The following is a 23,330-nucleotide window of genomic DNA, read 5'->3' as shown; positions in this document are numbered from 1 at the left end:
TCTCTATGTTTCACATCACCCACCCTACTCCACCATCCAGTCGGTGAGCTGATGACGAAATCCTATCAATTCAATTTCCTTCCCACGTTTTATGTCTGCCTCCGACTCTCCATCTCTACTGTCACTGCCTTATTTTAGGTCCTCATCTCTTTCCTAGCTTATTGTAGTAAGTCTTCTTCCCACCTTTATTTAGTACTGCCACCAATCCACCGTCCACACTACTTTTGAGAGAGTTTTTCCCCATTGGCACCGATCTGCTCTTAACACAAATCTTTTTGTGTTGGTTCCATGCTTCCTGATGTCTAAAAGAGGAAGTCTAATCCCTAGGATGAGTACATAACCATCTGGTCCCCATTTACCTTTTCAGTCTCCTCTCTTGCTCAGTCCATACTAAGTTCTATCGCTACTGCTACGGGGAAACTTCCGCCAAATTAGAACATTTCTCCTCCTCCAGCCAGCCCTCGGTTCCCTATATAGACTTCTTTTATTCTAATGGTATTCATTCGTGTGTGTGTGTGTGTGTGTGTGTGTGTGTGTGTATGTTTCCCTCTACTGGACAATAAGCCCTTAGACTGTATCCCTGACAAAGTATCCAACACCAGTAAGTACCTATCCAGTAACTGTTTGGTCAATGAAATATTTCTGAATCTCTTCCCCTTAGTTTCTTTTTTTTTTTTCTCCCCTTAGTTCCTTATAATGTGCTTCTGTTGAACTCAATTCTCCGGATACTTCTTTCTTCAAAAATTGTATTACGGAGAGGCAATTAAAAAACAACCTTCAAATCCACCTAAGTTCTCCATCAACTAAACGCAATAAGCTTCCATACAAAGAATGATGGCAAAAAAAAGTTTTCCATGCTTAGCTGTTCCACTACACAAATCAACTAATTGAATTTCTTGGTCTTGTTGGAGTTTTACATACCAGAGTGGAAGCCTAGGCTGTGCCTTTCCATAATTTTAACTCCATCCTGGTTTATGATGCTTTTTATTATGTTTAAAAGCTACCAAAACCAGACAAGAAATCAATTTTTTGCTAACTCTTTCAGTCGTATTTATTCCTGAAAGCCTGGTCTGAGGTTTTTGTTGAGATGAGGTAAGCAGCCTGAAAATGTAAAGCCCACAGACACAATTAGCACTGAAAGGCAGAATTCATTCATCTGAACGCATACTGAGTGCCTACCGTTGGCAGGACATCATGCAAGACCCTGGGGCTATAAAACTTGGTCTCTGCTTTCCGCGTGCTTGGACATAAGTGCACTCAGAACTTCTAGATCCTCAGCGTCTCAAGAATACTTTCAAAAGAAGCAAACCAGAAGAAACACTGGCAAAGTTGGTCATTTGAAAATAATACTTTTCAAAGGAGCCTGCTGAAAACGGGAAGGAATGACAAGGTGAAATAAAACGTAAAAAGCACGGGGGTGCCTGGGCGGCTTAGTCGGTTAAGCATCTGATCTTGATTTTGGGCTCAGCTCATGGTCTCGCAGTTTTGAAATGGAGCCCCGTGCCGGGATCCGTGCCCAGTGTGGAGCCTGCTTAAGATTCTCTCTCTCTCTCTCTCTCTCTCTCTCTCTCTCTCTCTCTCTCTCTCTCTCTCTCTCCCTCTGCGCTTCCCCCACACGTGCATGGGCACACACGGTTTCTCTTTCTACCACCATAAATAGTGGTACCTGGGTGGCTCAGTTGGTTAAGCGTCCATCTTCGGCTCAGGTCATGACCTCGCGGTTTGTGGGTTCGAGCCCCGCGCAGGCTCTTTGCTGACAGCTCGGAGCCTGGAGCCTGGAGCCTGCTTCGGATTCTGTGTCTCCCCCTCTCCCTTCCCCTCCCCTGCTCGCACTGTGGCTCTCTCTCAGAAATAAGTAAACATTAAAAAAAGTTTTTAAATAAATTAATTAATTAAAATTTAAATTAAAACAAAAAAGCAAAAAGCACGTTCAGATTTTAAGGGGTTTTGGGTGGGTCCTCTTTGTGTATTTCGCTCTTCTGTACTTCATAGCTTCATTATCTGAGGCTTCTAGATGTCACTGCAATGATCACCGTTGCCCTCTTTCTTTCATGCGGCAGATGGAGCCCGCCAGCAGCTATAAAGCTTTTCTCCTTACCTTACTGATGAAAGCTCGCAGTGAGGCAAAAACATGTTTCAGTGACACTTCAGACTGTCCATTTTTAAGAAAAGCCAGATGGATATCAAATACTTTTTTCATTAATGGGTTGTGGCCATCATTATTTAAAAGCTGACTCTGCAAAACAACAACAACGAAAATACATTTTGCAGAAATAGTTTATGCTGCCCGTCCCCCAATGAGAGAGTTTCAGAAAAAGAAAAAGCTTAATACAACTTAGAGACATTTGTGCTGTCTTTCAAGTTGGAAATCCTAAAATACCACACAAACTACGTTTAAACTTAATTCCGCCATTTCAAACAGATGAAAAAAATGATTTTTCCAATGTAGCACCGCAAATACAGAACTAGTACGGGAAGAATGTTTTCTGTGAACCTGTTAATATTTTTTTTCAAAGATTTTATTCTTTTTAAGTCATCTCTACACCCAATGTGGGGCTTGAACCCACAACCTCGAGGTCAAGAGTTGCGTGCTCCACAGAATGAAATAGCCAGGCGCCCCTCTTAACCTATTAATGTTATGCAACATTAACCATACTGCTTCTCAATGAAGAAATCAGTAAATTAAAAATGGACACAAGGCAACCAGGCTTTGTATTTCTTCGAGGAAAACTAAATAATGTAAGAATTACGGACAATATCATTTCTATTTTAAAAGTCTATTATCTAATTTACTTTTAAAAGTATGTTTAGTAGGGGCGCCTGGGTGGTGCAGTCGGTTAAGCGTCCGACTTCAGCCAGGTCACGATCTCGCGGTCTGTGAGTTCGAGCCCCGCATCAGGCTCTGGGCCGATGGCTCGGAGCCTGGAGCCTGTTTCCGATTCTGTGTCTCCCTCTCTCTCTGCCCCTCCCCCATTCATGCTCTGTCTCTCTCTGTCCCAAAAATAAATAAAAAACGTTGAAAAAAAAATTAAAAAAAAAAAAAGTATGTTTAGTAGAAGACGTATTTGGCTACTGGGGACAAACCTCAGGAAGAGAGATCATAAGGGGCACGACAACTGAACAGACTATGTAAAATGTTTACTCCTCGCAAACAGAGGCATAAAAGAAACAACAAACTGTAGGGCAGTAGTTACGGGTTTGTGAACCTTTTTTTTTTTTTTAAAGCATTGGTCGCCTGGGTGGCTCAGTAGGTTGGGCGGCCGACTTCAGCTCAGGTCATGATCTCACGGTCCATGAGGGCTGTGAGTTCGAGCCCCGCGTCGGGCTCTGTGCTGACAGCTCAGAGCCTGGAGCCTGTTTCAGATTCTGTGTCTCCCTCTCTCTGACCCTCCCCTGTTCATGCTCTGTCTCTCTCTGTCTCAAAAATAAATAATAAATGTTAAAAAAAAAAAAAATTAAAGCATTGGCTAACTTCTCTAGGCCGACCATCCCTGAAGAAACGAATTAGGGAGTTACAATTTGACCCAAAGTAACAACAAAAAACACAAAATAATATACCAAATGGTGACAGAGCTAACTGATGGTGACATCAGGAGCCAGAATCCCTGAATGAGTAAGACTTTTCTGGTTCTTTCCTTAGTGCACTACTTCGAGGCAGGGTGTAGTGGTTAGAAGCACGGATTCTTTTTTTTTTTTTTTTTTTTTTAACGTTTATTTATTTTTGAGACAGAGAGAGACAGAGCATGAATGGGGGAGGGTCAGAGAGAGAGGGAGACACAGAATCGGAAGCAGGCTCCAGGCTCCGAGCTATCAGCACAGAGCCCGACGCGGGGCTCGAACTCACGGACCGTGAGATCATGACCTGAGCCGAAGTCGGACGCTCAACCGACTGAGCCACCCAGGCGCCCCAGAAGCACGGATTCTTGTGAGGACTGGCCTGGATCTGAATCCTCAGTCTGCCACTGATCAGCTAGGCGACATCACCTTCCCCGTGAGCCCCAGTTTCCTCATTTTAAAAGGGGAGTAATAACTGTCTACATCATAGAGCTAGTCTATGGAGTAAAAGTGGGTTCATGTGTGTATGTTTGAGTTTACTGGGTTATAGTTTATGTCCCATAAAACTTACCTATTTAAAAAAAAAAAAACTTACCTATTTTACATACATGACTTAATTGTTTTTAGGAAATTTACAGGGCTGTTCAACCGTCACGATCCAATTTTAGTGCGTTCTCATCACCTCAAAAAAAACCCCACCCTGGATCTCATTTGCCATCACTCCCCTTTCCCGCCCCCGGCCCCACAATAAAAAAGTGAGTTAATAGTTTTAAGTGCTTAAGATGGTGCCTGACCTCTGGGCCAAGACGTGTTTGTCAAATAAGAAGTATCTGCATTTTAAATCAGAACAAACCTAATCCTTGATAAAGAAATTCTGTAGCCTATGTCTTATTAGTATCTAATTCCATTTTCAAGGATCATAATCATTCCATTTTCAAGGATCATAATCCCTGACCTGAAAAGCCCAGGCCAGGCTTCCATAATCAATCTGGAGGGCTGAAGCAATGAACTGAATTACAGAGGGAAGAGGGAAGAAAAGAATCGGTCTGTGTAACTCAGGGGAAAGCAGGCAAGATTTTTCAATTTTGAGTTCTCCCACTAAAGTTACATTATGTTACAATTGGGTAATTTTTACTCTTCAAAGCGCTCTCCTAGTCATTATCTCATTTTACTCCCTCCACAACCCTGCAAGATCACTGCTTTTTACCTTCTCCTTTTGTAAAATCCCAGTAATGACGATTTGTATTGAGAGGCGGACATCTGAGGAAAAGCACAAGGCGCCTGGCTAGGGACGCCAGCCAGCCTGCCTGGACATCACCTAGCCCTGGCAGAGCACCTCACCGTGCTGGGTATTTGGGCAAACCGACTCGATCCCAAGCCGAGCTAAAAATGACTGGACATATTCTTCATAAAAGTGTGATGGAAAGCGGTTGTGAAACACACAAAAATCAAACAGCAGAATTTAAGCGGCAGAAGGAAGCTGAAGGGCAAATAAGCCCCAACCCCTCCCTCTACGGCCAGGGGAAAGTGAGTCTCTGTGAATTCCCAAGGTCACACAGGAGCCGGGCAAACAAGGTCTGTCACGCAAGTTTCCAGACTGTTCCTTCGGGGCTTTTTCACTGCACTCTGCTTCCTCTGACTAATTACTTCGCGTATATTGTTTTCTTTGCAATGACACCAACTGAATTCTAACTTTTCATTTTTACCTTGAAGCACTGGGTGAAAAACGAGACGGTATCTAATACTGTCAGGGACACTTCGGTAGCAGTGTTGCCTTCAAGAAGGGCCTGATGGAAAATATCCGCTTCGGTGGTCGCAGAACCTAAGATTTAAAACAGCAAATGAAAACTGCCCAACGCAGAGACGCGCATGCCAGTTTTGAATGCTTTTTGCTCCCCCCGAAGACTCAAGAGAGAGACGAGCGAGAAGAAAAGACGCTCTTGACGCCTGCAGACCTAACGAGTCTTGCTGTATTTATCCCTTAATCAAATACGCTCCTGCTTCGTCAACTCTGCTAATTCTAACTTCAGCTCCGTATCCAGAGCTCTGCAACACCGAATTGCGTGCCCCCTTCCTCGGAGACAAGATTTCAGTGATGAACGGCGGTGATGTAACTAGGAATGACACAGGAAATTATGTGCGCAAAAATGAGAAATAGACAATCAGCTACATCACACACAGCCTCCTACCGTTGTTTCTAAATCAGAAGGAAAACAAAGCATCTGGGCCAACTGAAGGAAGTAGGTCCATTATATTTTTACAAGCGATGAGAGCAAAGCTGAAGGCTGTAAAACTTGCATTTTTTTTTTAAAGGTCTTGAGTCTATTATTAGCTCAGGTTCCATCCGCTCAGGATATTTGTTTTTATTATTAGTCCTTATTACAAAGCCAGTGTCGCTGGCTTCCTTTTCTGTGACCTCCAGAGGACTGTATGGAAATGAAAGTTTTCTCTTTGACTTTTTATTAATATTTGCTCTTCAGAGGATCACTTCTATTTACAGAACCCTCTGGCTTCCCCAGATGGGGCAACATTTCTCTCCTGGTCGGAGTCTCCTCGTCAACATTCCAACACGTGTGAAATATACCTTTGTCAAAATAGTATTTACAGTTCTTTGATTTCTGCAGTCAGCTCAGTATGTGTAATCCCTTAAAAATCACTGAATGAACAGACATTCTATATACTAAACAGATATTACACATACTATTATATTAAGATGCCATTTGCCACGCTGATGGTACAAAGCCTGCTTGGGATTCTCCTTCTCTCCCTCTCCCTCTGCCCCTCCCCTCCTCATGCTCTCTCTCTCTCTCTCTCTCTCAAAATAAATAAACTTAAAAAAAAAATCCTTAAAAAAAAAAAAATGATGCCACTATTTGCATTGAAGTTTAACAATAGGAATGAAGGCTATCCGGTGTAAAATAATATGATGAGAACAGCAATTCAGTGGGAAAAAGCTCACTTCTTTAATACTGAACTAATGGTGGTTTTTCACCATTACCTAAAATCGCTGGAAATCCATGCATATTTTATTAGATATCCAGGTATGATGAAAGGATTGTATATAATCACAGAGGTATGCAAATATATCCACGAATGTAAAGTCATTTCCAGTCGTGCTGGTGATTTAAGCTAGAATTGCTGTAAGGTTAAATCGCATTACATGCGTATTTCAAACGGGTATCCTACCCACGTTTTTACTTACTGTGATTAAGTGTAAATGAACTTTCCAGGCTACTAAGATGCTGAAGCCGGGCCTGCATTACTCCTGATCTGTTTCGAAGGGCTGGCATGGTTTGTGATTTTCGGTCTATCCCAAAGTGCTTTGACAGCCAGGCATCATGCACCCTAAAATAAATTTTAAAGTTAGGAAAGGGAGTACTCTAATAATAGATCTCATTGTTCGATTTTTTTTTAAACTGATAACTGATTAGGTTTCCACATAAACAGTGTACTATGTTCAATATTCTATCAACTATTACTTGGCTTCAATGAGGCATCATCACTGGAAACTGTATGGAGTTTTAATGTGTATTTACTTATTTTATTTTTTAAAGATCTTATTTTTAAGTAATTGCTATACCCAACGTGGGGCTCGAACTCACAATCCTGAGATCAAGAGTCACATGCTCTACAGACTGAGCCAGCCAGGTATCCCTTAACGTGTATTTAAAAGAGCTTTTACTATGAGCATATAATTAAAGCATTTAGAAAAAAAGTTTCTTACTTCCCTCCTTCTCAGAAACATCAGAGTCAAGTGGCCAACACTGCAGTAAGATTCCGTCTTTTCCCAAAAGGTGAGGAAGGGCAGAAGTCCGAGAAAACAGTGAGAGGGGATACTCAGAATTGAAATGAGGTGGGGAGAGTTCCTGGGGTTAGGTGTGCGAGAATGAAGGCCAATCTACTCTGTTTCTGGACTGGAGTTCAATCTGGATCCGAAATTTTTACTCTATAAACATGTCTATTGATGGATGTGCCAATTTTTCCTTTCCTTCAGTTTTAAGATTCCGTTAAAAAAAAAAAACCACAACTACAGCTGGGTCATAGGGGAACTAAGAAAGAAAAGGAGTTTGACTGTCCTCTAGTAAACTGTGAGAACTGGCAGAATCTCAGGGGTGAAAGCTCATGGTGGTAGTTACCATGCCAGCTCCAAGTTACCAGGAAAGACAGTGGAAATTGTCACCTGAATTACCTACTATTAGGATGTTCCCGAAAGTTAGCAATAAACTCCATCCAAAGTGCCTCTGTAGTTTTTGGAAGTGCCATGGATTGTGAATTTTTAAAAAAACAACAACTCTGTTTGAGCTTCTTAACTCTACCTCTAAAATACATCTTATTGGAATAAGTAATCTTTTCCTTAGGGTCCCTCAAACATTTTCTAAAGTATTTATCTCATTAAGACTTAGGTAACAGGGGCGCCTGGGTGGCGCAGTCGGTTAAGCGTCCGACTTCAGCCAGGTCACGATCTCGCGGTCCGTGAGTTCGAGCCCCGCGTCGGGCTCTGGGCTGACGGCTCAGAGCCTGGAGCCTGCTTCCGGTTCCGTGTCTCCCTCTCTCTCTGCCCCTCCCCGTTCATGCTCTGTCTCTCTCTGTCTCAAAAATAAATAAACGTTAATTAAAAAAAAAAAAAAAGACTTAGGTAACAAAAAGAAGAAAATAACTAACATAGACTGCACGTCCCAATCACTGTTGGGGATTTCTATTTACCTTAGTAGCTGAAGTCAATATTAACAGGCTGTTGCTACAAGTACAGACCTTACAGCTGTTCCCACTTCATGATTTCCTGCCTTCTCCTGGATCTAAGCCCGTTCTCACCTCTTCCAGAAAAGACAAGCATCTGTTCTAGGAATCAGAACAGAAACTCTGCGTATCAGGCTAAGCACTACCCTTTGGAAAACTTAAAAAACGTATCAGTCCGCATCAGTTTAATTTACACTTTGAGTTGAGATATATTCAATACATCATGGGCACCTTCATGTGAACTCAAAATGAACAATCTGGGTTTTACATGGTATGATCAAGACTGCCCTCTGTTGGAATAGAAGGAAAAAAGTGGAAATTGCAGTGGGAATTACCTTGCTATGTTTCTTTTCCCCATATATCTAAAGTGAAACAAACATACTCTAGAAGGAAAAAAAAAATAGCACGTTAGTAAGATACTACCACGCTTTACATTTTAAGACATCATAGCTGAAAACCTGGGTGTTACAAAGAGTGGCCCATTTAAACCATATTACAATAATGTTTTGGTATACAGACATATACACATAACTACTTGTGGGCTTGTGATATTGTATCTTTCTAGATTTATTTGCTACAACTACATTAGCACCAAAAAGCTCCATACCTTCACATACAATTCTAACGACATTTAAAAAACCTGTCAATGTAAGTGATGATTCTACATTGTGCTCTGTTAACGTTTCATAGCAAAGATCTCTGGCATAGCCATTAATACCTAAGGAGAAGCTTCTTAAGCCCTAAAAATTGGAGCAAGTGGTATATTTTTATAATGACACTAAAATACTTTCTATTATTTAAAATCTCAAACACATACGTAAGTTGGGAGGACAGCATACTAAACTCGCACATACCCAGCACCCACCAGCTCCAACAGTTATTAACTTATGGCCATTCTTGTTTAACCTCTACTCTGGACGTGTCCCTGCTCTCCCCCCACTCTCCCTACTTCCTGTATTTTTCTGAAAGCAAATCCCCAACATCATATATTTTCATTAGTAAATGTTTCAGTATGGTTTTTTTTTTAAAAATGTTTATTTATCTTGAGAGAGAGAGAGAGAGAGAGAGAGAGAGAGAGAGAGAGAGAGAGAGAGAGAGAGACAGCACGCCCGAGCAGGGGAGAGGCAGAGAGAGAGGGAGAGGGAGAGAGAATCCCAAGCAGGCTCCACGCTGACAGCTTGGGAGCGAGAGTCCAATGCAGGGCTCGAACTCACAAACTGTGAGATCATGACCCGAGCTGAAATCAAGAGTCGGACGCTTAAGCGACTGAGCCACCCAGGTGCCCCAGTATAGTTTTTTCAAACACCTTAACTACCATTTTGTTTGCTGACATCTTCTGCAAAATTTTGAAAGCCTTTAATAAACGTGCATGGATTGTCCTCTCTTTGTTTTGAAAGACATGCGCATAAAAACATCACTTATGTGCGCTACTTATTTATTTATTTTTAAAGTAAGCTCTACGCCCAGCATGGGGCTCGAACCCACGACCCTGAGATCCGGAGTCGCATGCTCTAACGACTGGGCCAGCCAGGTGCCCCTGTGTGCTATTTGAAAATTTCTTCTGATTCATTCTAATTTTTCTTTTAGCGTTGAGTAAGGATGTACAAATAGCTCAGCAAACAATCTAGGGCAACTTCCCACCTTGAACTAGGAAGCAAGACTGAATTTTCCCCCAACAGCTTTGGAATGGAAATGCATTATATACGTATATACATATAATATACATGATACGATATATACACATGCATGTATATATACAACATAACACATGCGTATATGAATATATACATGTAATATATATAACATAACATATGTACATACATACACGTATATATACATACACACACGGTTCTGACGTTGGTAGAATTACTCAGCTCTACAGAAGAGGACAAATTCCAAATTCCAGTCACTGAAGCTGCTCCCTTAAGCCAGCATCTACTCCAAATGAATGCTTTCGGACAGCTGAGGCCATCTCTAGTCTTCCAGATCACAGAAAGACCGCTGCTGGGCTGAAAGATGGTCTATCTCTTAGCTAATTTCTATGGTAGCGTAAGCATTCCACCGCCATGTTTTCTCCTGTCTGCGTGAAGAGCCTGTATTGCTAGCTTTGATGTTGCCAAAAGAGTCGCGTATTTCCTACATTATTAGCAATTAAGCTGTTGGGAAACAAAGGTTATTATTTTATCCCCCAAATAAGGAGAAAATTTATGCAAATAAATGAACAGGACTTACTCTAGAAGGATGAGAATGTTTATGAGCTCCTGAGGAGATACTTTATTCCAGTAAGTTAAGAGAGTATCTGAAAATGAAATAAAGAAGGTGGTGGGTCTTGAAATCAGTAAAGCAATTAGTACAGTGCACCCCAAAGTACCAACAACGTAGCGTCAACAACCATCCACCCACAGCCAGCTGTTTCAGCTATAGCCTTCCCTCCCATCTCATTGCCCAATGCACACACTGTATTTGTTTGAACTAATCCCAAATGTATTGCTTCATCTGTAACTCTTCTAACAATTATTTTTATTTACTTGGTAAGTATTCTTCTGTACAGCCGATACTCATCTTTATATCATTCCTGAGACAGAGGAAGGGAAACAGAGCTAGGGTTTTTAATGGGCTTCTTCAGATTTTATGCAACGGGCTGTACTTATGTGTATTTTTTCCAAGGGAAGGTCAAATACCTTTGGCTGCTACTCAGAGGGCTCTGTGAACCAAAAAGTTTGAGAACTTTAAGCTTTGGGAGAGAGATTTTTTTTCTTCCTCTTTGTCTTTGCATTATAAACTCTGAAGTCCTGGTAATATGTAAATACACACACACACACACACGCACACACACACAGTTAAAAACAAAACAACAGGCTGAAAATGGAGTTGCTTATGCTAAGCCCCACATCACCAAACCAAGACAATAACAGTTTGGGCTCTCCCAGGAATGGAATCTTAAACTGGTCAATTAGGAATCATCTGGTCAGCACTAGTAAGGCAATCTGCCTGATAGAGCCCTAGCATCCCCTAAAAAAAAAGTGACTTTGCAATAACCAACCCATTTTCTTTCCTTGTGTAAACTTTCTTGTTCCAGCTCCCTTTCGCCTATAAAAGGCTTTCATTTTGTATAGTTCCTCAGGAATTTTATCTGCTAGATTGAATGTTACCTGATTCTAGTCAACTTCTGCTCAAATAAACCCTTAAAAATATGCTGTTTATCTTTTAACCATATGTCCACGCACATATATCAAACTGTTTCAGATATAAAACTCCCTACAACCTATCGCATATACTTCTCTTTTGACCTGCTTTCTTTACTTCCAAAGAGCTACCTAGGGAGATTTAAAAAAAAAAGGGGGGGGGGAAGGGGGAGGGGAAGGGGAAAGGGAAGGGGAAGAAGAAGAAGAAGAAGAAGAAGAAGAAGAAGAAGAAGAAGAAGAAGAAGAAGAAGAAGAAAGAGGAGGAGGAGGAGGAGGAGGAGGAGGAGGAGGGGGAGGAGGAGGAGGAGGGGGAGGAGGAGGGGGAGGAGGAGACGAAAGGCTGCCGCGACTTAACTCTCCTTTATTTTTTATTGTTATTTTTTTTAGATTTTATTTTTAAGTAATCCCTACACCCAAGGTGGGGCTGGAAACACAACCCCGAGATCAAGAGTGGCAAAGCTCTACCTACCACTGAGCCAGGCAGGTGCCCCTCTCCATTCCTTTTCTATGCTACTCAGCTATCATAGTGGCCTAGCTCTTCTTCTCAACATAAAAATCGTATAGGTTGTGGCCAACGCGGCAAACGACAAAATTGCCAGCCCAGCTACAACCTGGGCAAGATAGGGATGGAAGACTTGGCCCTGTCGGCTATGGGGAGGGGGGTGGAGGAGGGAGGAACGTAGGGATTTTGCCTTTAGTTCCACCTGTTTTTAAGACCATGAGTATCGATAGTTTCCAGTGATTACAAAACACGGATCCTCAAGAATAAAAATGCTAAAATAAGGTCAAATTAGATTTGTTTAAAAAAAAATAATCCCAGCAGTGACTTCCGGTCTCCCCCGCTTCCTGCGTTTGGTTGCGTCTCCGCTCACAGAAGCCCAGATAACCCAGAAGCCACTGGGTTTCCGGCCTCTCCTCAAAGGGGCAGCGTGGAGGCGCCATCTTCCCGCTCCCGTGCACCAGATTTTCCCACCGAAAGTCTGGTGCCCCCTTTCCGCCAGAACACCAGAACTTTCTGTCCAGCCGTGAGCCACCCCTGTGCCAGCCCTGTGCCCCGAGAGAGCGTCGGAGAAGGTCTGTAAAACGGGTGAAGGCCTCATTCGTGTCGCGGCCTGGTTCTAGCCAGCAGCCCCTCCGCCATTTTGGGGGCGGCCGCGAAGGCGCCGTCAAGCCGTTGGCCCGTCTCAACCGTTTCTAAATCCCAAATCGGTGAGACATGATGCAGAGAGGGAACGTGGGGAGAGGAAACAGGGGAGGTGGCAAGAAACCTTCGGGAAAAGAGAAATTACAGCTTAGTGTATGTGATCTGTCGTCTGACGAATTTAAAAAGACCTGGCTAATGCTCAAAGAGCTCCATGACAAGGAGCTACGCCGTTTACAGGCAAAATTAACCAGTTTGAGGAAAGAGCGATTGGCTGACGGAAGGTGGTCGGGCTCCATAGCCAAAATTAAAGAGCTGACCGGGCAACAGAAAGTCCTCAACAGCACCATTCGTAACTTGCGAGATCAGTTAAACTCGAAAGAATGCGAGCGCTGTTCAATAAATGAGACCTACAGGAACACACTGCAGCAAGAGTTTTATGGGATCCAGCAACAAAACCTTCACTTTATTATGGAGCTTACCGCAGAAAGGAATAACTTAAGAGAACAAAACAAAAGGCTTTCTGCAAAACTGAGAATGATCGAGCAACAGCGTAACGCTTCTCTCAGTAGCGACGAGGACTTAATTCCTTGCGCTCAAGCGACTCTGCCAGTTCTTTCGGACACGGCGTTTGCTCAAGGAGCTCGGGTGCATCTGCCCGTGAGATCGACACAGGAATCAGATACCGACCAGCCGAAATCTGGAGTTCAAAAGGAATCGCAAGAGAGTTCGAAGTTTCCGGTCCCGTTTTACAGTCAGGACCTCTTTGAGGTGCCAGAGACCTCTTCTGAGATGATTTCTTCTCAAGGCAGTGAGTCCGCCTTAGAGAGCAGTGCCAACCCGAAGTCCCCTGAAAGTTTAATTTTAACACCTACACCCAGTGCTCAAACGGGGTATGGATTTCACGAGGGTTCGGACAACCAGGAAGAAAAGTTCGGCCGGCCAAAAAGGAAATACATCTCAACACAGAGGACCTTCACACAGAAGCGCAAAACTCGGATGGGCTTCTGTTGGACCCTTTCCAGTAGTTCTGCCTCAGAAAACCCACCTGTTCAATTGGTGTCTGAAACTTCAGAGGAAAATATGCCTACTTACACTAGACGTAGCATAATTTCCTCTTTTACAGAGACAAAGGAAGATTCCCCTTTAAGTGTACCTCTTGTTGACTCTGGCGGAGAAAGTGGTGGGAAAACAAGATTAATGGCTAGTGATGTGCAGCGCGGCACTGGGTTTCCTGTAAGAGCCGGCGGGAACCAGACAGCTTCCGATGAACAATCCACTGAACGATTCACTGTGAAGAATACTAATGAACCTACAGGTGCAGGGTATGGTGCCAACAAGCCTCAAGATGATACCCAAAGTGTCAGAATAAAGAGAAAAGCCAGGGTGCAGTCCAAAAAACGGGAGAAGTAACTTCCCCTCGTCCTCTCAAGAAAAATGTTTTTCTTTAACAAGAGGACAATTTTCTCGTCACTTCAGACTGTGGAACTGATTACCCCTGACTCTGATTCCGTTTCGTACCCCTGACTCTGATTCCATCTCTCAGGAAATAATATGCAAAACGACAAGAACAAAACACAAGTTGGGCAAATGACTAAGACATCAAAACGGTGAATTATTGCCAGTGAATCACAATCAAACGCAGCCACAAAGAGAGAACGACGTTCGTTCTTTAGAAGTGTTCGACCTCCATATAAAAATGGAGAGGTCTGCCATGTTTTTTGTTGAACTTAAGTTGCTACTGTTTATGAATCGAAAGCCAAGAGAGGACCTGAAGGGTGTGGACTTGTGAGAGTTCAACACTTAAATGTACATAGATTGACTAAAATATTTACCAGGCAAGACAACGTAACTAGGATACATCCATTGAGAAAGATCCCGAAGCGGATTTTTTTCAGAACAGGATGAATAGGACTTTACACGTACAAAAGATAAAGAGCAGATACGACACAGACCGTATACGGGTTATGAAGAATGTGCTTTTAAACATCAGAAAGCAAGAGCAGAGGAAAGAAAAACCTAATGAACAAAGACCACAGATTTTCAACAAGCAAGGTCAACGTTTACAAGAGAAGCAAGAACTATGAAGTTCTCAAGAAACAAAGCAGTTATGGTCTTATCCATGACTTTAAAAAGGCAGCCAGAAGCTCGTCACTGGCTACCACAGCGGCGTGCGTGTGCACGTGTGCACACGCATACGCCAACCAGAGTGGAGGAGAGAAGAACCAGTCATCAGTACCTCTCCCCCTCCTCCTTTTCTTCCTCCCCCTGCCCCCATCTTACTTTCCCTGGGCTGGGGTGGTATTCAACGCCTTTTTTTTTTTTTTTTTTTTTTTTTAAATGTGTCTTTTGGGCCTTTTTTTTTTTTTTCTTAAACATTTATTGAGAAAATTCATGTGCCATATAACACGGCCCATTTAAACAGTGCACAAGACAACAGTTTATAATATTTTCAGAGAGATGTAAAACCATCCCCCCAGGGTTAGAATATCGTCATTACCCTGAACAGAAGCCCCGCACACAGCCGCAGTCACTATCCGCACATGCCCACTTTCTGCCTTGCAGGACAACAAAAACAGGGAGCTGTGGCTGTAGTTGTTTAACCGATTCATTATCTCTTAGAATGAAATACCAGCAGCATTGAAAACGATCTCCCTTTATTGATTTCTTCACCAAAACAAGGGAAGACATCCGATGTAGTCTCAGTATAATCTCGGATTTTTATTCTAAATCATATAGTCTTAGAACTTAAGGATTATAGTTGTTTTGCTATTTGATTAATATCTTCTAGTATTTGTTATCAGTATCTAGCTATTTTTAGGATTACTTATTTACTTACTTACTTAACTATTTTGAGAGACAGCAAGTAGGGGAGGAGCATAGAGAAGAGGACAGAGGATCCGAAGTAGGCGCTGTGCTGACATCGAGAGCCCTGTGCGGGGCTCAAACTCATGAACCGTGAGATCCTAACGTGAACCGAAGTCCGATGCTTAACCGATTGAGCCACCCAGGTGCCCGTGCCCCGTATCTAGCTATTTTTATTAATGCTTTATTTATGTTTTGAGCGTGAGAGAACGCGAGCAGGGGAAGGGCAGAGAGGGGAACCGAGGATCTGAAGCAGAGAGCTTCAGCAGAGAGCTGTGCTGAGAGCAGAGAGCCCTGTGTGGAGCTCGAATTCACAGACTGTGTGATCGTGACCTGAGTCGAAGCCAGATGCTTAACAGACTGGAGCCATCCAGGTACCCCATATCTAGTTATTACTTTTTATTTATTTTTTAATGTTTATTCAGTTTTGAGAGACAGACAGACAGACAGAGTGTGAGTGTGAGAGGGAGGCACAGAATCTGAAGCAGGTTCTGGGCTCTGAGCTGCCGGCACAGAGCCTGATGCGGGGCTCAAACTCACCATCCGTGAGATCATGACCTGAGCCGAAGTTGGACGCTTCACCAACTGAGCCACCCAGGCGCCCCTCTAGTTATTTTGTAATGTCTCTCTAGCTAGGTAGCTATCAAATTATTTCATGTTTTTATATCCTAAGTTATTACAAAAGAAGATTTAAAGTAATATTGACTAAGAATAAAGCAAAAGATAGAAAATAAGTAAGATATAATAATAATCAGAACCCAGGTGCTTTTATGTTCTTCATTCCTGCATACAGGGTTTTTAGCAAAAATACTGAGAAAAGGAAGAAGGGAAGGAATTGTGTAAATAAATGTGGTATTTTGGAATAAGATAACCTTCTGATTTTATTTCCAGAGGACATGCAGTTTATGAAAATCCTTTGGTTATTCTATCATATAAAGAACTGGTAATACCAGCAAATAATACAACAGAACACCAAGGGACAACAAAACAGAGCCTGAAAAAGAACTCGACACTGTCCAGTACGATACAGTGGTTCTGTGAAGATAACACCAGCATTCGTTCCCCTCGGAAAACCCCTCCTGTCTTTTTGTTTGCTTCTGTGTTCCAAATCCTGGGTCCAATAAAAGCTAAAGTATTAAATATGACTTCCGGTTATTATGGTTTCCTTCTGTTTACATCGGTCATTTATTTTTTTTAAATTTTTTTTTTTTAACGTTTATTTATTTTTGAGATAGAGACAGAGCATGAATGGGGGAGGGTCAGAGGGAGACACAGAATCCGAAACAGGCTCCAGGCTCTGAGCTGTCAGCACAGAGCCCGACGCGGGGCTCCAACTCACGGACCGCGAGATCGTGACCTGAGCCGAAGTCGGCCGCCCAACGGACTGAGCCACCCAGGCGCCCCTTACATCGGTCATTTAATGCGTTGTAAGTGCTGCCTGAAGAAACACGTTGAGCACGTCTAAAACGATGGTCTCATCTTAGAAATTAAACTTGAAATTAAAAAAAATTAATTCAAAGAATCAAACCCGTATGGCCCAAACGATCCTATGTGAAATTAAAAATACAGCAACACGTAAAGGTCAGGGTCTTCAAAGATGTGTCTCTACGGTGCGTGTATTCTGCATACCGATGACGATCAAGTATTTGTTGCACGAACCTGGGAGGGTGGGTGGGTAGTAGAGATCGTGCTTAATATGCTGGCAACTCACCTTCAGAAATCATTTTTACTATATACAGGTAGCACATTAAGAGGCTTCTGATTTCATACTGATCCAGTCGGTTATACTGGGATATACTGTTCCTTGTAGAGCTCTGTCGGGTCTGTAACACAAAGACAGGACTTTTGTGAGACGATATTGGTACTGTAGTTTCCCACAGCCTTGAACTCAACCATTTGCGGGCTTTTTTGTTTTGTTTGTTTGTTTTGACGGGGTAGGAAGAGCAGAGGGAGGTGGGGAGAGGGAGAGAATCTTAAGCAGATTCTCAGCCTGACGCAGGGCTCGATCTCACGACTGTGAGATCATGGCTCAACCGACTCAGCCACCCAGGCACCCCAACTCAATAACTGTTTGTATCCGTAGTCCTGTTTGGGAAGATTCTAAACCTAAACCCCAGTGTTTTTTTTTATTTTTTTTATCATACTTAGAAGGTGCATGAGCCGAACCTTTGCTGCTACTGCGTAGAATATTAGCACTAGAAATCACCCTGCGGTCTTCACCAACAGAATAGCCATGAACACCCTGTTTTGTTCCCAGAAGTTCTGTGTGTTTTAGCAGTAGTAAAAAAACTTAAATAATCAGATGTGGCTATTCCAGGAAAAACAGCTTTTGCATGGAGGAACTTAACTAAGGTATATGGAAGCATAGAAACGCTTTCATTTGAATTTTTCAGAGTTTCTTAAGACCCACCCTACAAATAATAGGCCAGGAAACCTCTAGTTTTATTTTTTTTTTATTTTTTTATTTTTTTTACATTTTTTCAACGTTTTTTAATTTATTTTTGGGACAGAGAGAGACAGAGCATGAACGGGGGAGGGGCAGAGAGAGAGGGAGACACAGAATCGGAAACAGGCTCCAGGCTCCGAGCCATCAGCCCAGAGCCTGACGCGGGGCTCGAACTCGCGGACCGCGAGATCGTGACCTGGCTGAAGTCGGACGCTTAACCGACTGCGCCACCCAGGCGCCCCGGAAACCTCTAGTTTTAAAAAAGAGCTAATAATACACGATAATTACACCAAGAAGAACCCAGTGATACTTCAAAACTAGAACTTCTACAGAGTAGCGATGTTCCCATTATTTAATGACTTTTGTTAAAATATCAGTTGTTAAGCATGACAAGATCTGACTTGTTCGGGGATTTATGTGAATAAGAGTATTAATAATCCAAAGATTATTCACAAGTCTCTTTAACCTCTTTGTCCTTTATCTGCCTTACCTGTGACAGTGCCTGTTGACATAATTCTAAATGACGTGAAATGGGAACCTTTGTGAATAAGGTACTATTTACCCCAAGGCTCAAGGAAGTGTATTCCAGTGGTTCTCAAGGGGTGGGTTCCCAGCCAGCAGCATCAGCATCACCTGGCAACTTAGAAGTACAAATTGGCAGGCCCCATCCCAGACTGAATCAGAAATTCTGGGGGTGAGGCCCAGCCATCTGTTTTTATTAAGCCCCCCAGGTTATTCTGATGCCCACCAAGAATGCCGTGGTATAGGAGAAACGTTGCTCGAGTCAGAAAACCCGGGTTCAGATCTGGCCTGCCACAGCTGTGTCACAACCCCAGCTTCCATTTGTAAACTGAGTTGGAATTTATTATTATTTTTTTCATTTTATTTGTAATGTTCATTTATTTTTGAGACAGAGAGACAGAGCGTGAGTGGGGGAGGGGCAGAGAGGGAGACACAGAATCCAAAGCAGGCTCCGGGCTCTGAGCTGTCAGCACACGGCCCGACATGGGGCTCGAACCCACGAACCACGGGATCATGACCTGAGCTGAAGTCGGACGCTTAACCGACTGAGCCACCCAGGCGCCCTGGAATTTATTCTAACCCTAATTTTATATGATTCTACGATCTTACATAGCAGTGTGACAAGGCTGTATTGGTCTAAAATGAGGTTTCTTCTGGTTCAAGGCAGACATATCCCAAACTTTAATGTTAGAGACTATATTCTGATTAAGTGATGCTGGGACACTGAGATCATCAATTTGAGGACCTAATCTGTGTTGCTCCCATGTTAATGACTCTACCACAAAAGCACGAAAGGCTGAATTAACCCTGCCAGGAAGGGATTTAAATGACAAGGTGCAGGGGCGCCTGGGTGGCGCAGTCGGTTAAGCGTCCGACTTCAGCCAGGTCACGATCTCGCAGTCCGTGAGTTCGAGCCCCGCGTCGGGCTCTGGGCTGATGGCTCAGAGCCTGGAGCCTGCTTCCGATTCTGTGTCTCCCTCTCTCTCTGCCCCTCCCCCGTTCATGCTCTGTCTCTCTCTGTCCCAAAAATAAATAAAAAACGTTGAAAAAAAAATTAAAAAAAAAAAAATAAATGACAAGGTGCATTCAATATTTTAAACCTGAACCTGCCCTATCTAGAACAGGTTACAGTGTGTGAGGATTCAAGGAGGTATTCAAAGTCAGAACTCTTAATGATGAATGCCTTCTCCTCCATAAACAGTTTTAAATATCCAAGTAGCAGCTGCCACGATAGGAAGGAACCACCACAACGTCCAAGAATTATTATGGGATGCTTTTCACAGGTCCAGGATGGACTACAGGAGAGTCGAAAGCCTTTCACTTACATAAAAAGAAAGACTGTTGTCGCCTAACATATTACTAGGGTTAGCCCATATATTTAGGTTCTTACGTTTTCAACAGTTCCGCTCTGATCTGGAAGTCCTGTTACTCCTTCCGGGATGAGGGAACCTCTTGAATCTTCCCTCTTAATCCCATGTCCATTTTGAAAAGCCCCATAAGCTGGAAAAAAGCCAAGTCTTTATCACCAACAGGAAGAACGGTCAAAAAACATTTTTAAAAGTAAGTACTTGGTTAATTAAAATAAAGATAGATGTTAGGGAATAGATTTTGGTCATCTAAAAGGCAAAATTTCTATATTGTATCAAAATGCCCTAAGCCTAACATAGGGTGATTTTTTTTTTCTTTACCTCTTGAAATACTTTTCTATGTATGAAGCTACAAGAAGTTCCTTGCAAGTAATAAATGAAAGCCACACAATTTTAGAGATAATTTTACGGATAAGGAGACTTGGGCCCAGAAAAGGGAACTGTCTTGTCCCAGCCTGGAGACAGATAAGAGGATTGGAAGGCAGTGTTTTTCTCATTATCCTCTCTTCTGTCAGTCTCCCAAAGCTCCATTTTCAACAAGCGGAGATAAGGAAACTTAAACAAACAAAAAGAGTGGCCACCAGTGTGAGTCAGATTTGAATTAAACATAGAGATCATGCTATGTATAGTTTTTATTATGAAATATCCCCCCCCCAAAAAAAAAACCACCCCAGAGAAGCACAGGGTGCATTTCTAAACAGCCATGCGATGTATCATCTTTAAAGGACTGAAGTACCCGTGTCTTTGTCAGCGGTCAGACTCCCTCTATTTGTAGGTGAAGTGAAGCCACAGGCGAACTCATCCCTGGATGCCTGTAACACAGCGTGAGAAGTAGGTCATTTAAACAAACGTGCCCACGAGGAGGAGAGAAATCGGAATGAACAGAAGGAGATGGGACCCTAACTTGAAACAAAGCTCACCGTGGAAGTCCGAGTCGGGTATCGCTATTGGTATTTAGGGGACACCTCTTTAAAATGGGACACTAGCATACTGTGGCCAGCATGGCCTCTGGCCAGGTACTAGAACTCTGGGTGGCTGGTAAAAGCTATAACTGACTGCAGTCTAGTCTCGGTTCACTTCTCTTCCTTGGTACCAGGGGCGATGCTGGCAGGGCGGGCGTGACCGGAAGCCCTAGGTGAGCTTGAGCCACAGAAGAAAAGAAGAGAGAAGTAAAATATTTCCCAACATCACTGTCCAATGTCGTGGCATGAGCCTGGGCAGGAGTTACTGCGTTTGTGAAGAAAGAGCAGCCTGTAACCCAGGCACCGAAATGTGGCACCTGCACGGAGCCCATTTCCACAATAAGCTATAGGTAATCAAGCCATCGGGGAGGCTCACGAGCAGCTTTCTCAGGAACCCAAGGCCGGCTTGACAAAGCGACTAGGACATTTGATCGGGGTGGTTTCCAAAGGCAGCTGTGAAGGACACAGTTTAACCTGCCACCAAACAAAATGACACGGCTACTGAAAGCGTGAGGGTGATCTTGGGCCATTATGGAACACGGAGCAGGGACAGGGCAGGACTTAATGGCTAAAAAGCGTACAGTTCTGAGTACTACATTTTATTTATTTATTTACCCAAAGTTTATCTATCTTTGAGGGAGAGAGAGAAAGAGTGCGCACAGGGGACGGGCAGAGAGAGAGGGAGAGAGAGAATCCCAAGTAGGCTCCACACTGTCAACGCACAGCCTGATGCGGGGCTCGATCCCACGAACCGCGAGATCATGACCTGAGCCGAAATAGGAGTTGGACGCTCGACCAACTGACCCACCCAGGCGCCCCTGAGCACCACATTTTAATAGGGTGATCAGTAAAATGGAGCATATCCAGAAACGTGTAACCAAGATCGTAAAGGGTTTTAGAATGACACATGATGAAGTGGAGATATCTGGCCTGGAGAAAAATTTAGAAGGCACTTGTGTAAGGGGTATCATGTGGAGGTGGGAATAGATGTGTTCTACGTAACTCTAAGAATGCAAAACCAGAACAAGTAGATCAGAGAACCTTTCAGGCCTAACGTGAGAAGGACAGTTTTAATTATCACAATGGTAAAACGTTCTTTTGCCAAATGGGAGACTGACCACCCTCCAAAGTTCCTTTTAATGCTAAGATTCTAAAGGGAGAAAAAGCACAGACCAATTGGGCTGAGCAAACAGCAGCTCATCAAGAAGAAACGAAGGAAGGCTGTCCTGGGAAGGGAGAAGCAAAGGAATACGGTTTAACCCCTGGTGCCTAACATGTGGGAAAGGAAGAACCTTTTCATTCAGTTTTCCAGTTGAATAAATATACGAAGGCAAATAACAAATCTTAACAACCAACACTGGGTACAAGGGATTCCTGGTACTCTCTGGGACCTTGTTACTCAAAGTGGGGTCCTTGAGGGGCGCCTGGGTGGCTCAGTCGGTTGAGCGTCCGACTTCAGCTCAGGTCACGATCTCGCGGTCCGTGAGTTCGAGCCCCGCATCGGGCTCTGGGCTGACGGCTCGGAGCCCGGAGCCTGCTTCCGATTCTGTGTCTCCCTCTCTCTCTGCCCCTCCCCCATTCATGTTCTGTCTCTCTCTGTCTCAAAAATCAAAAAACGTTAAAAAAAAATTAAAAAAAAAAAGTGGGGTCCTTGAGCCAGAGGCAGCCAAAAGGGTCTTAGAAATACACAGCCTCAAACGCCACCCCAGGCCTACTGAATTAGAATCTCTGTTATAACAAATCCCGCAGGTGATCGTAGGCACGTTAAAGTTTGAGGAGCGCTGCTCTAGAAAAAAAAAGTATGCAGAAGTAAAAAAAATGGAATGAAAAGGGATGATGAAGACAGAGACCACAGAGCACAGGACCCCAATTCTAAACACATTCAATAAAACAGGATAAAACATCAGCGGGAACACATTGCTACTTACAGAACTGGGCACGGCTGCACAAGGGTACATAGTGTCTCGACCAGCTAATCGCTGTATATTTTCCAAGAGCAGTCCAACAAACGGGAGGTACAACTGTGCTATTTTGGCTTGTTGGTTCTGGAAAAGAATGACCAAAAGCTTAGTAGGCAGGCAATATGCATACATCACAAATAAAGTTGGCCCCGTCTATCAGTTTTAAGGCTCAGAGGGGGCTAATATCCTCAACAAATTAGGGAAGCAGGAGTCTGTTTATACTCACGGTCTCGAAACTAACTACCGCAGAACTTTCTTGGTATTTGGATTTACACATGATACAGAGTCAAATCACCTCCTTCAAACATAACTACATAAAGTACAGGGCAAAAGTTTATTCTTTAAAAATTGCTTTTATGTTTATTTTTGAGAGAGACAGAGCCTGAGCGGGGGAGGGGCAGAGAGAGAGAGGGAGGCACAGAATCTGAAGCCGGGGAGGGCTGAGTTTACATGAGCACAGGGATTGTGCCTGTCTCGTTCACTGCTTCAACCCCAGTGCTTGGCCAGATGAAAAGATGGTCAATACACATTAAGCTGAATGGATGAACAAACAGAAGAAGTGAAAAATAGTGAGTTACTCTACTCCTTA

At 43.2% G+C, this 23,330-nt stretch overlaps 2 protein-coding genes across 8 annotated transcripts in view; one reads left to right on the top strand and one right to left on the bottom strand.

The window, feature by feature from the left end:
* DOCK11 (dedicator of cytokinesis 11) overlaps positions 1-23,330 on the bottom strand; it is a 201,496-nt gene that overhangs the window by 49,253 nt on the left and 128,913 nt on the right. For 6 of the 7 annotated variants that reach the window (XM_058714236.1, XM_058714237.1, XM_058714231.1 and 3 more), the window contains 9 exons: positions 22,709-22,825; positions 20,555-20,630; positions 19,842-19,951; positions 17,195-17,306; positions 10,525-10,591; positions 8,628-8,675; positions 6,758-6,900; positions 5,262-5,377; positions 2,099-2,236 (listed from right to left, as the gene is read on the bottom strand). In XM_058714236.1, the coding sequence (XP_058570219.1) occupies positions 2,099-2,236; positions 5,262-5,377; positions 6,758-6,900; positions 8,628-8,675; positions 10,525-10,591; positions 17,195-17,306; positions 19,842-19,951; positions 20,555-20,630; positions 22,709-22,825 (927 nt within the window). The remainder of the gene's footprint in view (positions 1-2,098; positions 2,237-5,261; positions 5,378-6,757; positions 6,901-8,627; positions 8,676-10,524; positions 10,592-17,194; positions 17,307-19,841; positions 19,952-20,554; positions 20,631-22,708; positions 22,826-23,330) is intronic. The other variant, XM_058714233.1, reaches the window with a different exon arrangement.
* LOC131502952 (DNA endonuclease RBBP8-like) lies at positions 12,346-16,628 on the top strand. The gene is made up of 2 exons (XM_058714242.1): positions 12,346-15,857; positions 16,375-16,628. Exon 1 carries the CDS (start codon positions 12,694-12,696, stop codon positions 14,029-14,031), a length of 1,338 nt encoding a protein of 445 aa, XP_058570225.1. The 5' UTR covers positions 12,346-12,693; the 3' UTR covers positions 14,032-15,857; positions 16,375-16,628.

The sequence above is a fragment of the Neofelis nebulosa genome, chromosome X (genome assembly GCF_028018385.1).
Source record: "Neofelis nebulosa isolate mNeoNeb1 chromosome X, mNeoNeb1.pri, whole genome shotgun sequence".
NCBI lineage: Eukaryota > Metazoa > Chordata > Mammalia > Carnivora > Felidae > Neofelis > Neofelis nebulosa.
The sequence above is the reverse complement of the archived record's forward strand: the minus strand, read 5'-3'. Positions and strand labels throughout refer to the sequence as shown.

What these genes read in the sequence shown, in the direction of transcription:
- LOC131502952 (XM_058714242.1), top strand. Translation starts at nt 12,694, where the DNA reads ATGATGCAGAGAGGGAACGTGGGGAGAGGAAACAGGGGAGGTGGCAAG.